The sequence below is a fragment of the Leptopilina heterotoma genome, unplaced genomic scaffold (genome assembly GCF_015476425.1).
Source record: "Leptopilina heterotoma isolate Lh14 unplaced genomic scaffold, ASM1547642v1 Lhet_10, whole genome shotgun sequence".
NCBI lineage: Eukaryota > Metazoa > Arthropoda > Insecta > Hymenoptera > Figitidae > Leptopilina > Leptopilina heterotoma.
Window position 1 is genome coordinate 1636059 of NW_025110813.1, and position 13827 is coordinate 1649885.

The 13827-nt window shown below is 25.7% G+C and overlaps 1 protein-coding gene across 6 annotated transcripts in view; it reads left to right on the plus strand.

Annotated features, from left to right (window-relative positions):
* The window catches only part of LOC122497809 (piggyBac transposable element-derived protein 4), a 29436-nt gene that overhangs the window by 620 nt on the left and 14989 nt on the right, over window positions 1-13827 (plus strand). For 3 of the 6 annotated variants that reach the window (XM_043605114.1, XM_043605152.1, XM_043605161.1), the window contains exons 2-7: window positions 9-84; window positions 306-383; window positions 579-716; window positions 1919-2050; window positions 11978-12037; window positions 13273-13448. In XM_043605114.1, the coding sequence (XP_043461049.1) occupies window positions 43-84; window positions 306-383; window positions 579-716; window positions 1919-2050; window positions 11978-12037; window positions 13273-13448 (626 nt within the window). In that variant the 5' untranslated portion in view covers window positions 9-42. Of the gene's footprint in view, window positions 1-8; window positions 85-305; window positions 384-578; window positions 717-1918; window positions 2051-4712; window positions 4765-4836; window positions 4977-5069; window positions 5264-5340; window positions 5598-5722; window positions 5902-6017; window positions 6181-6281; window positions 6470-6644; window positions 7305-9513; window positions 11491-11977; window positions 12038-13272; window positions 13449-13827 lie in introns of those variants that run through there. The other 3 variants (XM_043605143.1, XM_043605132.1, XM_043605124.1) reach the window with 3 other exon arrangements.

Sequence of the window (13827 nt, forward strand, 5' to 3'; positions counted from 1 at the left end):
TTTTTCAGATTTAAATGTAATTTTTACATTAAACCGCATAAAATGTTTCAAGACGAGGGAACAACGATAAAAAGAGAACTTGAGGTAAATTAAAAAAACAAAAAATTGTAACAAAGAAATTACTAAAATTACTGTAATATTTTAATTTCTTTTTAAAAGTTCATTAGAAAAAAAAATAATTTAAAAATTTTGAATTAAGTACAGTGATGTTTATTAATGCATGTACTTAATTATTCCTAATTAGTAATTCATTAAGTACAATTGCATTGTTTAAAATTATTTTTAAAAAAATTTCTTTTTTTTAGGATGATGAATCAAATGGGGTTTTAGAAGAAAATGAGGTAGCATTAAAAAAACAACGGACTGAAGAGGTTCTCATAAAGGTAAATAAATTATGTTAATACGACTTTACTTGGGAAATAAAATTTAACTGATAAAGTACTAAAATTAATTATTATTTTATAATAATAATAATAATAATAACAAAAATAGTTGTTAAAATTGGATTTGAAAATATAAAATTCATTTAACAAAGTACTAAATAATTACATTTGTTTATTAAAACTATTTTATTTCAGGAAGAAGAAGTCGAAATTGATGAGGACAATTGTATCGAAAAATCAAATGAAAATAATGCAGAAGATAACTGTGAAGCAAATAAAAATACGGGAAACAGCAGCGAAAGAAATCTTCAAAACCAGAATCCTCTGGAGGATGTAAGTTTTCTATAAATAAATAATTTGTTATCTTAATATCAAAGACACTAACAGAAAGAAGAATTTCCTTAATTCAAATTATTTGTTATATTAATTGCCAAAGTAGTAAATAATTTTCTGAACCAAATTAGTTAACAGCATGTGATTGTTCGGTTCTCAATGGTAATTTTTTCGACCACTTTTCTCTTTAAATACTTAAAATAATAAATTGAGTTTAAATTTTGTACGAAAGTCTAAAATACAATAAAGAAGGTCAGTGATGTGCAAAAGTTTTAATATTTTTAAAATTAACTATTACAAATTATTTTAAAATTATTAGTTGTCACGGTAACTTCTAATCAATTTCTCGTCTTTACCTATTTAAAAATGTTTTATTATAATTTATTTTTGAATTATTAAAACTTTTGCACATCACTGCCCTTCTTTATTATATTTTAGACTTTCTTACAAAATTTCTCATCTCAATTTATTAAATATTTAAAGAGAAAAGTGGTCGAAAAGATTGCCATTGAATTTCTAAGAGTCACATGCTGTTAAATTAGAATTATAAAATAAAAAAAGGAGTTTATTTTTTTGAAAATGATTATTTCAAATATTTCAAAATATTCTTGAATCAATTAGTTTGTAGACAGGGTGGCCGCAAGTCAGGGAAAAACTGGAAATCAGGGAAAAGTCAGGGAATTTTTAAAAATTCTTTAAAAGTCAGGGAATTTTGATCGAAAGAAACCACGAATTAAAAAACTTTGATACTTAAATGTCAATTCAGTTTTTATTTAGCCGTTTTTATAATATAGCTCATTATAATGGTGCCGTCACATTTTTTATAAGTTTGGACCTTCTTACGGCTATTTTAATGTAGAATATTAAATAATTCAAAAATTTTTTAGTCAGGGAAAATCAAAAATTAGTCAGGGAAAAGTCAGGGAATTTTGAAAATAAAATTTTGCGACCACCCTGAGTAGAGATTTACAATCCTCTTTTATCTTAAAAAATTATTAGTTTAAAGCATAATATTATTTAAAATTTCAATAAGTGGAAAAAAACAAAATAAAAAGCTAAAAGTATAACAAAATTTCTATATTAAGAAAAAAAAATAGTAAGAGACTAAAACAATTATCCATTTCTGTAAAAAAAACTTTCAAACTATTTGTCCTATTTTTAAAAACATAATTAAATACACATTTTAATTAATCAATTTTCAGTCATTTTGGGTTCAAGATGGTCTGTTCTTTGAGGAACAAGATCCAATTACACTCACAACCAATAACTTTCCATCGATAGCAGAAAAACCCACAACATCAACGGGTGCCTCCACTTGTCAAAGGAATGATAAGGTAAATTTTAACAAGAAAATTTTTATTTTGCCTAAATTTTATTGCAATTTACACTCAGTTACTAGACTGTGTGTGGTATACCCGAAAACTAAAAACTAATCTACATACAGTATAAATAAAAAACAGGAAAAATATCGGGAATTATGTTTTTTCACGTCTTAGCTTAAGTTAATGAATGAATTAATTATTATAATTATAATAAATAATCTTAAGGATTATTACTACATCTCATTACGGAATTGTGAATGTTGAAATGTTACGTTAAAGTGTTGCATACCCAGTCTAGTGACAGTGTGATAAAAAGTGTTTTCAAGTACAAAATATTGCAGGTAAATATTGCTTTAAATTATTTATTCAAACATTTTTTAATTAAACTGATAACATTTTATTAATTTATTAAAAAATATAAATATAATTGTGACGTGCTCCAAAGAAACAAAAAGCAAATAATTTTAAGTTTCTGTTTGTGTCATCTTTACTTTAATTAAAAGTTTCTGATTAATTTAGTCGATAGATCGTATACGGTCATGTAAATTTTTCATGGCTTTTTCCTAACCCTGGAGAATATTCTGATTCACTCCAAAAATTATTAGATACTCAGAAAAATGTTCCGACTAAATTTATTTACGAATTTCTTTAATTGTAAAATTCATTTTTAAATAAATATATTTAATGAATATTATTTTTCCGTACGAATTAAAATTCTTCAAAACATTCAAATTCCTACCTTCTGAAATTCAATAACTTATGAGAATATTATTATAAAACATGAAGAAAATGATCACTTCAAGTCTTCGACTGTTTCTTAAAAACTGAATTTTTCTGAAGAATTTTATCAAAATTTTTGAAAAAAATTAAAATCGTTCGACGAATTTTAAAAAAAAAGTTTAAGAATAAATGTAATTCTCTATCATTTTATTTAAAATTGTATAAAAAATAATTGAAATTCTGCGATAAGTTTTGTTATTTATAAAAATAATTGAATTCTTGCAACGAATTTTATTAAAAATTTTTTTTTAAGAATTCAATTTCAGTAAAGAATTTTATTTGTAAAGATAATTGAATTCCGGAGAAAAATATTATTATTCATGAAAATAATTAATTTCTTGTGACGAATTTTACTCAAATTTTTTTACATAATTGATTTTCTCAGAATTTTTTAAAACTTTTTAAAAATAATTAAATTCCATCGAGAAAGTTCATTAAAATTCTTTTTAATAATTGAATTCCTGTGAAAATGTTTATTTTTGAAAATAATTGAATTCTTGGGAATAAAATTATTAAAATTTCTTAAATAATTGAATTGAATCGAAGAATTTTATTTTTTACAATAATAATTGAATTCTATGATCAATTTTATTATAATTTTTCAAATTTATAAAGCATTTTATAAATTCTCAAGAAAATTGTATTATTTATGAAAATAATTGATTTCTTGCGAAGAATTTTATTCAAATTTAAAAAAAAAAAAATTGGCAATTGAATTCCTATGAAATTTTTATTTAAATTTTGTTTAAATAATTGAATGCTTTTGGAAAATTTTATTAAAATAGTAGATATTAAAAATAATGGAAATGAGGAAAAATTGTGTAATTGATTGGAATTTTGCCAAGAATTTTATTAAATATTTTGAAAATAACTGAATTTCGGAGAAGTTTATATTATTATTTATTAATTTTCTTAATTATAAAGATAATTGAAATTTTGACGAGAATTTTCTTAAGTTTTTTAACATAATTGAATTTATGCGAAGAAGTTTATCACTTTTGAAAATAATTGAATTTCTGTAATTAGTTGTTCTTAAAATTTCTATATTTAAATTCATTAAAAATTGAAATTGTCTAAAATTTCAAATTGAAACCTTTGAAGTTAATCTATTTATGAAGACTGTAAACGCAACTCTTTTGAAATCCAATTAATTTTGAAATTTTCAAGTAAAATTATTCATTAAATAATTTACAAGTAATAATTTTATGATAGTTCTTCAAGAATTGAGTTATTTAAAAAGAAATTATTGGGAGAAATAGAAAAAAAATTGAACGTTTTGTATTAGAATTCTTGGCAGTTTCATAGTTTATGAGGCAAACAAAAAAGACAAAAAAATTCATAATTTTCTTATAAATTCTAATAATATTTTAATAAAAATCTTTGACTTTTCCCTAATTTCCCTGACTAATTTTAATTTCTCTGAATTCCTTAACCTTTAGCAACCCTATTCTTTCAAAAAATTACAAACATAGCCTAAAATTTTTTGCTTCTTTGATACCTTTCTTCGGAGAGCGTTACATTTATTAATATTAATAAAAATTAATTTTGTTGCGAATTCACCTTAATTTATTTAATATTACTTCAGGAGATGTTAGGGTCAGTTGACACTGTTAGGGTTTGGTTGACACTAAAGAAAAACTCAAAAAATGGTTATTTTATTACAAAAAAGTAATAAAAAGATAAATAAAATGGAAAGAAACTTTCATTTAATGCTAAAAGTGCGGTAAAATGACGCTAAATGATAAACAGTTGAGGACTCAGTCTACTACTGTTAAGGAATCATTTTAGTGAACTAAAATAGTTCCTTATTTTAATTAACAAACAATTTTTTCTCACCCTACTAGTATTTTATATACAGTGTATGTGTATGATCGCGATAAAAATATCTTTTTAGATACCTAAAAGTGAGGTTCATTTGGAGACTACTTCACCTGATTCGAAAAATGGTACGTCTCTAGAGAATTTAAGACATTTCAAATAATCCACATGACATAATATATATTTCATGTCTTTTGTAGCTATTGGTTCGTTGGTTGGAGAAAATGTAAATAAAAACACTAAACAAGTTGCCGAAGATAAAAAATCAATTAATAAAGATCAAGCAAATTTAAAAAGTGAGAATGCAGAAAACAGTAGTTCAGAACAAGTTGATATTACCGTAAGTTTTAGAGTTAATTTTCTAAATTAAATTTTCAAATAATAAACATATCTGTTTGATACATACTAAAAATTTATTGTTTATTTTGTGTAGGGATTGAAATCTTATCTTTGTTCCGATTTCGAGGGACTGGCAATTTTAAAAACTTACGAAAAAATGGGAATTTTAATGTCTAAACAAAGAGAATGTCTTGTTCATAAAATAATTAAAAGAGAAGAAGATATTTTATTCAATGCTCACATGAAAGGCAATGTCGATACTAAAAATATCAAACCTCCACTATTTTGGTGTGTAAAAATTAACATTTTTAAACATCCTATTGGGTTTTATTTCATAAATTTAAATTCTATTTGTATTTTAATAGCATAAAAACCAAAAGACTTCGCGATTTAGCGACAGATGTTGTTACGTTATTTCCAACCGAAATATTTGATACATATTTTACTCCTTTCACAACAATCAAAAAGGCAAATGGAACTTCTACTCGAATTAATGCTGCTGGAAAATTGTACCTTCACTTTTCGTACAGAAGAAATTTACTTATGGACGCAGGTGTTATTGAACCATTGAAAAAAGTTAAGGATCCCCTCAATTTCGAAACAGGTTTTAGAAAAGCGACTGGTAAGCAAAATTTTTGTACAACAACTGAGAGTTTTTTTCAATATAAAGGAGAATTTACGAAATCTACTAAATATTCAGACCTTCGAGATTTTTGAGAAAAAAGCTACATTTAAATTTTTTTACAGACAAGGAAGAGAGTTTGTTAGAATTTATTTGCAAAGCTACTGAATTAACTTCTGTTCTTTTGGATTATTGGAAACAAACGTTTGAAATTCGAAGAGCTGAATTTCATGAGGAAGAGAATAGAACTAGCTTAATATATCAGAAATACAAATGTCTACAAAAGGAATTTGGCTATGAATTGGTATGTTAAGAAGAAAAACTAGAATAGAAATGCTACATCTTGAATTTCCTACTTGCAGGAAATGAATTTTCTTTCATGTTTTCTTAAAGTAAACAAAATATCTTAAATAATTTCAGCTGCAAATTGATTTTAAGCTGTTGATTCCCAAAAAGGCAGATAGTTTTCTGAATAGGTGGCCTCTTATTAGAAGTAGAATTATAGAATTACTTCAAGGACCAAGAAAACCCAAAAAAGGACCTTACAGGAAATTAATAGAAGATTTAGAGTATTTTACTTCTGGTAAGTGCAAAATTATTTAAGAATAATTTGTTTTCGATATAATAAATCATGAAATAAATAGATAGAAATTCCTGGAAAATAAACGAAACTACACATTACAGATAAACAAGATTATGTAATTTTCTTCCTTCTTTCGACACTTATAAAACAAAAAAATCCAGGTCGCATAACAAAATCTACAGACGAAGAACTTCGAAGAAAGAAAAAACTTATAACTAAGGATTTATTGAGAACAACACAGAAATCATCTGATTCTGAAGTACGAGACGACTTTTTTTTAATGGTTAAAGTAAGTTGTTTCCATTATACTTTTCATTGTTATATATTTATAGTAATTTAGCATTTTATAATAAAAGTAATATAAATCTAATTTATTAAAATTCATAATAAACTATTGCAAATAATTATAATATCATAAATCAAAAAAATTAAGGTTAAATATAAAATTTTGAATTGTTTTATAGACTGCATCAGATATTGACGAAGCAATAAAGAAGAGGAATAACTTTCTTAAAAAACATGCATTATCAGTTAAAATTTTGCCTGTATTTGTCGGCAGTTTAGAAAAAATTAATGAGTCCTACGTTTATATTGATTCAGGTCTTCCTGACGGTTGTAAATATCGTGTTGAGAGTCCAATGCACGCTATAGATTTTTCTCTAAAAATGTTTTTTATATTTAATTATTCATATCCATTGTATGCTAGTCATATATGGGTGTTCATCCAGAATGTTGGCTTCACTATTGAAAACGCAGGGGATTCATTAAGTTCAAGCGCAAAAACCCTAAAGGGCGATATTGAATTTATTTTTGATGCAAGTTAGATAATATTTCTCAATGAATACATATTTTGTTAATAGAGAATTGAAGAGACTTATTATATCCTAATTGTATGGCGACACGAAAGCATTTAATTAACGATATTTTTAGAATTCCTATAAAGAATATTGACAAAGAAACAAATAAAAAAAATCTGTTAGCGCATAAACAGTACTGCTCCTTCAGTTTTGAAATATTTTCGACAAGATGTAAACTATTTTTATATTAACGCGTACTATTTATTTTGTAGTAATACCGTACGCAGCATTGTAAAAAAAAATAAAACTCTTTATTACTTTTATAAACCTTTGCTATTTATTTATATTTCTAGTTTTGATAATAATGCAATTTCTGTCGTGAATACAAAAAGATTGACTGTAAATTCTTATTTTTCTACTATTGTTACTGTAGAAAATTGATTTCTTTGTAGTTTGGTACTGAGTCCTCTACTAGATCAACTTGATTACTAAGAAATCTATAAAGATTTCAAACTATTATTGAAGATTCTTTAAATGTTCTGCACTGAGTCCTATACCACTCGATCTCTTATAAACTCTTACTTTGAAGATGCTTCACGCCTATTTTGCACGTAATTTTTGATTATTAATTCGCTCTTTTAAAACTCTATTATTCTCACAGGTGAAATATAAGTCTATAGAATTTTCGTGCAAAAAAATTCTTTCCGCGTGAGTATTAATGAGTCAACTAACGCTTTTTTAAAAGAAATTTAATTCCAGGGTGGTCACATGTCAGTAAAGTCAGGGAAATGTCAGTAAAAAAAATTTTAGTCAGTAAAGTCAGGGAAATGTCAGGAAAAAAAATTTTTTGTCAGGGAAATTTAGAAAATTTAGATTTTTTTCACTTATTTTTAAAAATTGCGACTTTCTCGACTGTTTTTTCAAGTATTGCAACAAAATATCATATTTTTTAGTATTAAATGTAACTCATTTCGATTTTTATAGTGCAAAAAATAACTATAGGTAAACAAATCTTTCAAAAATTATTTTTGAATCATTTTTCTATTTAAATTTTCGAAATATACAATTAAAAAGATTTTGAATAATTGAAATTTTGTAAAATTTAATTGAAAATAATTAATTTTTTAAAAGTATTTTGTTGGAATTTTTGAAAATCAACTTTTGAAGAATTTTAATTGTAAATTTTCAAAATAATTGAATTATCAAAACTTTTAATGAAAAATCTTTAAACGTAAATTTAAAAATGAAAATTAATGAAAATTAGGTTCTAATTTTTTCAAATTTAGTATTTTCAGTACTTTCAATTACATATTTCCGAATTCAAATACATACAAAAAATAACAACATTTTAGAATTATTTTTAACATTTTGGAGAGAAAAATCATGTTCAAAATATTTAATTAAAATTTATCAAGAAATTAATTAGTTTTTTTTAAATATTACAGAAACACTTTTGAGAAATTCAATTGGTTTCGAAAAATTACATTAAAATATTTTTAAAAACTACTTAATTCTTCGATTTTTTTTATCATAATTTTTTAAGATGTAATTATCTTTGAATAAAGTAAATAAAAATTTACTTTTTTTGGTTTATTAAAATTTTGGAGAAATCATGGTCATATTTGTAATTAAAATTCTTCTAAAATTTAATTATTTTTTTTTTTTTTTGAAAATATTATACCTTAATAAACTTAAGAAAAAAACATGGACAGTTACAATTATTATAAAAAATTGAATTTTGGTATTTAAATAATTTAATTTTTGAAGAACTTTCAAAATAATTGAATTCAGGAAGGGTTATAACTGTAATTTTTAGAAATTATTAAATTTCATAAATTTTACTCATTTTCCGTAAACTTTCATATTAATTTTCCTGTGAAAAGAATTTTGTCAGAGAAAATAATTTTAATGTCAGTAACAAGAAAAAAAGAGAGAATTCCAATGAAAATGATTCAGCGGCACTAACTACAATGGGTTATACAGCGCACAACAAATTTTTTACCAATTCGCAAGAGAAAAAATTAGTAAAATACTTGATAGCATGTTGGGATATTTATTTCGAACTCTCCACCATGGAAATGAGAAGATTAGCATTTGAATTGACTCTTGCCTATAAGCTAAAGAGGCCAAATTTCTGGAATCAAAATCAAGCAGCTGATTTGAATTGGTCCAGATCTTTTATGATAAGAAATCCTGAATTAACGGAAAGAGTCGCTCAAGCTCAAAGTTTACGAGTTTTGATCGAATATTACATCAAGCTAACATCATTTTTGTTTTACTGAAAATTACAAATAGATAAAAAAAAAAATTATGAGAAATTATTTAACGTTGATTTGAATGATCAGTTTTGCTCCAAATCTTCTAGTTATAATATAAAGGGAAATAGTAATATTATAGAGCTGAAAAAATTTAGGAACTAAATTGCCAAAAATTGATAAATAAAAATGTTGAAAAAACAGTGTCAACTAACCTAAGTCTCCTTCTAGTGTAAATTTTACTGTTATTTTAGTGTTATTTGTTTTTTTTAATGATCTAGAAATTTTCATCGTCTGTTCGTCGAGCCGCCCAATTGACTGAGACATTCGCAGAGCCGGATTATGAATTTGAAGATAACGCAAGTGACTCAGAAGCTGATATCGATGATGTTCTAGAGGAAAACTATACAATGGGTAATTCATCCGAGGATGAAGCTTCCAGTGAAAATGATGATGAGGAAGAAGAAGAGGAAGAGGATGACGTGAAAGACGCCAATGACGAGAATTTCGAACCAAGGAAAAAACGCTCTCTAGCATCATATTTGCGTACAAAACATGGTTACATTTGGTCGAAAAAGCCACCGCATTTAAAAGAAACAAACCTGAACAAACAAAATTACGAGTCATCGCCAAAAGGACCAGCACTCGAAGTAAGATCACCCATTGAAGCCTGGTCACTCTTATTGTCTGATGAAATTTTGAACATTATGGTAAAACACACCAACGAGGAAATCAGTCGTCATCGCGGTAGCACCGACACAAAAGATTTGAGTTACCACAAACAAATTGATTTACTCGAAATGAAAGCTTATATCGGTCTACTCTACTACACTTCACTATTCAATATCAACAACATTCTTGATTTATGGTCCATTCATGGTCTACCATTATTTCGTGCAACCATGTCACGACGTAGATATGAATATCTATCCATGTGCATACGATTCGATGATAAAAACACTCGCGAAGAGCGTCGTCAGAATGATAAATTCACCAACATTCGTGATGTTTGGGAACTTTTTCTAAATAACTGCAATGCATACTATGAGCCAAGCAGTGATTGCATAATAAAGGAGCAATTATTAAAATTTCGTGGAAATTGTGCCTTTAAAACTCACATACCGTCAAGAATGCATAGGTACGGTTTGAAAATTTTTACCATTAATGATTCATTGACTCAGTATATGTTCAACGCAGTTCCTTACATACCAGTAGCAAATCAAGATCCTATCGAGAATGTACCATCACTTTACATGAGTAAATTATGTGAATCCATTTATCATACCGATCGCAATGTCACGACAGACAATTGGTTTACATCTGTTTTACTTGCACGTAAAATGCGAGACGAATATAATTTAACAATGATTGGCAATTTACGTAAAAGTAAACCAGAAGTACCACCTTGCTGCAGAAAAGTTCCAGTCGATAAATCAAATTCGCAATTTTGTTACAACGATAATATGACACTTGTCTCCTATAATCCGAAAAGGAAAAAAATTTCTGTCTACCTCTCGTCATTGCATACAATCGGCAAAATGAATGAGACAGAGAGAAAGCCCGAAATAGTCCTCGCCTATGAAAATGCCAAGAATAATAGTGATAAATTCGATAAAAAATCAACGGAATACAGTGTAACGCGTAAAACCGCAAGATGGTCCATGCGAATATTGTACTTTATTCTCGATCAGAGTAACGTGAATGCTTTTATATTGTATTCTCTATGTTCGGCAAATAGTCTCGTTCAAAGGCGTAATTTCATTTTCAATTTGTCCCTAACACTTGTCAAGCCATTGCTACAACATCGTTTAACACTACCCACACTGAGACTATCATTGAGAAAAACAATTCTCGAATTTTTATCGCCTAATGAGAGACCAGATGATGATTTTGCAAGTGATGAAGTAATTTCCAATGTGTTGGACAAGAGGAAAAATTGTCAAATATGTCCTGCGTCGTATAATCGAAAAACACGATTCTTTTGTATTCGCTGTCGGTCAAATATGTGCAAGGAGCATACAGCGAGAATATGCGTAAAATGTGAAAAACACGTGTAAAATTACTCGACAGATTTTTTGTTCTTAAAAAATAATTTTTCTATAGTTAAACAAAATTTTCTTTTCTATCTAAGTTTTCTTTAAGAAAACACCTGTTCTATAAAAACTTCTATAAAAAATATTACGCGTTACATACTTTATACTTTTGTATTTTGGAAAATTGATACATTAAAAATTTGTAATAACTCAACAAGTCATTTATTTTTTTCGTGTATTTATTTATTTGAATTAACTTTGAAATACTGAAAAACACTGGAAACCGAAGTTGACTGTTCTGTAAATGATGACAGTCTAAATTTCTAAGGTTCGAGTGTATTGACTGTCCCTCCTACCTTTCTGAAATTCCTGTCTTTCCTACCCAAAAGTTTTGACGTAACGGAAATTTTCTATGCAAAAAAAGTAAAAATCTGTTTCTCACCTTACGTATAGCAAATAGTCAGGGCATTTATTTTGTAATTGTAAAACAATTTTGCAATATTTATTAATTAAAAATTCGATTATTTTAAAGAAAACTACCATATTCACTTTTTTACAAAATATTTCTTTGTAAATAAATTATTAAAATTAGGATGCGATCTGACCTCTTGAAAATATCCACAGTCTAGTAACTGAAACTTAATCAACTGTTTAATTATTTTTAATTAATATTTTATTTTATTAAAAAAAATACTTTATTTTTCCATTAAAGATATCTTATCAAGCTACCAGAAATCAAGAACTCACCAAAGGAGAATCAAAGTATGATAAGGTAAATTTTTCTTTAATAATATACCTAATACTATAACACCTATAATATACTCTCTAAATTTGAATTAGTAAAAATGTTAACTAATTTGAATTAGTGACTGACTTTTTGCTTTTGAATCAGTAAATTTTACAAATAAATCAGTCATTATTTATTAGTTAGTTATTGTCTATTATTAATTAGTTAAATTTACTAATTCAAAAGCAAAAAGGCAGTCAGTAATTCAAATTTAGTAAACATTTTTAATAATTCAAATTTAGAGAGTATTATAAATTTTTTTAATATTAATAAAATATAGTAAACAAAAAATTACATTGCTCCAAAAAAGTATTGTACATTTTAAAACTTTGCGCTCAATTTTATACAGTATAAAATTATAACGTAATTTATTATTATTTAAAGGAAACACGAATTTTTTAAAATGCTAAAATTCTTAAAAAGAATAATAAATTATATTTTTAAGAGAAATATTTATAATTAAATAAATAGAGATCATAGTTATGTTTATAGGTAACAAAGGGGATTTTAATTTTTAAAGAGGGGATTCAGTTTTTTTTAAGAATTTTAACTTTTTCTCTGAATTGCAGTTTCTCAGATTTTTTGTTGTATTTTATCCGTTTATTATTGATATTTTTACATTTTTATTCATAGTCTACGATTTTTTTTTTAAAATTTTTCAATCGAATTTTTTGTTAGAACGCTACTTTTACATTAAATTCCATGAATTTTACTACATCCAAAGTAAGTTTCAGTAAAAAGTAGTAAAACTTCCTCCAAAATTAGTAAAATTTGCTATATTATAAATTGTTATTTCCAGAATAACTTTTACTATTTCCAAAGAAAATGTCTTTATAAAAATTAGACAAATTTTCTTCAGAATTAGAGAAATTTACTCTGAAAATAATAGGTAATGTTTATTAACAATTCGCACTACGTTCAAAGAAAATAAAAAAAAAATTTTTTCAATAATTAACTGTGAAAATAGTAAAAGCTATTAAAAATCGTTCTTTCTGAAGTAAATTTCATAATATCCGAAGTAGATACTTTGTAAGAAATAAGTCTTAAAGGAATAATGAAAAAAAGAGAAAAGAATAGGTAGAATGGAAAAAATAAAACAGTAAATAAACTTATTTTATAAATAAAATAAAAATAAATACATATAAAGTAAAATTTAATTTTGTTTAAATTACTAAAATTGCTTTCTATTGGGTGTAATATAAAAATATTTTTACAAACAGGAGCTTTTAACTTATCTTCAAAACGACACTGATGGAAAAGGCATTTTAACGATATACGAAAAGAACAACAGTTTGACACCATCTGCTCGGAGGACACTGGTCCATTTATTAGTACAAAGGGAAAAAGATGAGGCACTAAAATGTGCAAAGCCTGGCGAAGTTCTTAAAGATTGGGAGTAAGTTTCTTTTTAATTACAAAAGAGTCACAAAAAATTCGATAATTAAAAGAATATAAAATATTTTTTTCCATTTATCAATTTACATAAAATTTAAAAAAAAAATAGAATTTTCTAACCAAGAAATTAATGGTAAATTCGAAAATTGGATAAGTAGTGATGCATATCGATACGAGATAGCCTTGCGTAATTTTCGATCTATTTTTATATCATTTCCCGTCTTGCTTCTTCTATTTTTAACTGAATCAAAACTTATCAGACATCTTTCTTATTTTCATTCACAAAAAAATTAAGATGACAACAAACAAATCTGTATCTCTCTAAATCTGAATCAGTAATATTCCACTGAAGATCAGTGAAATCTGACTGATTTTTAGTG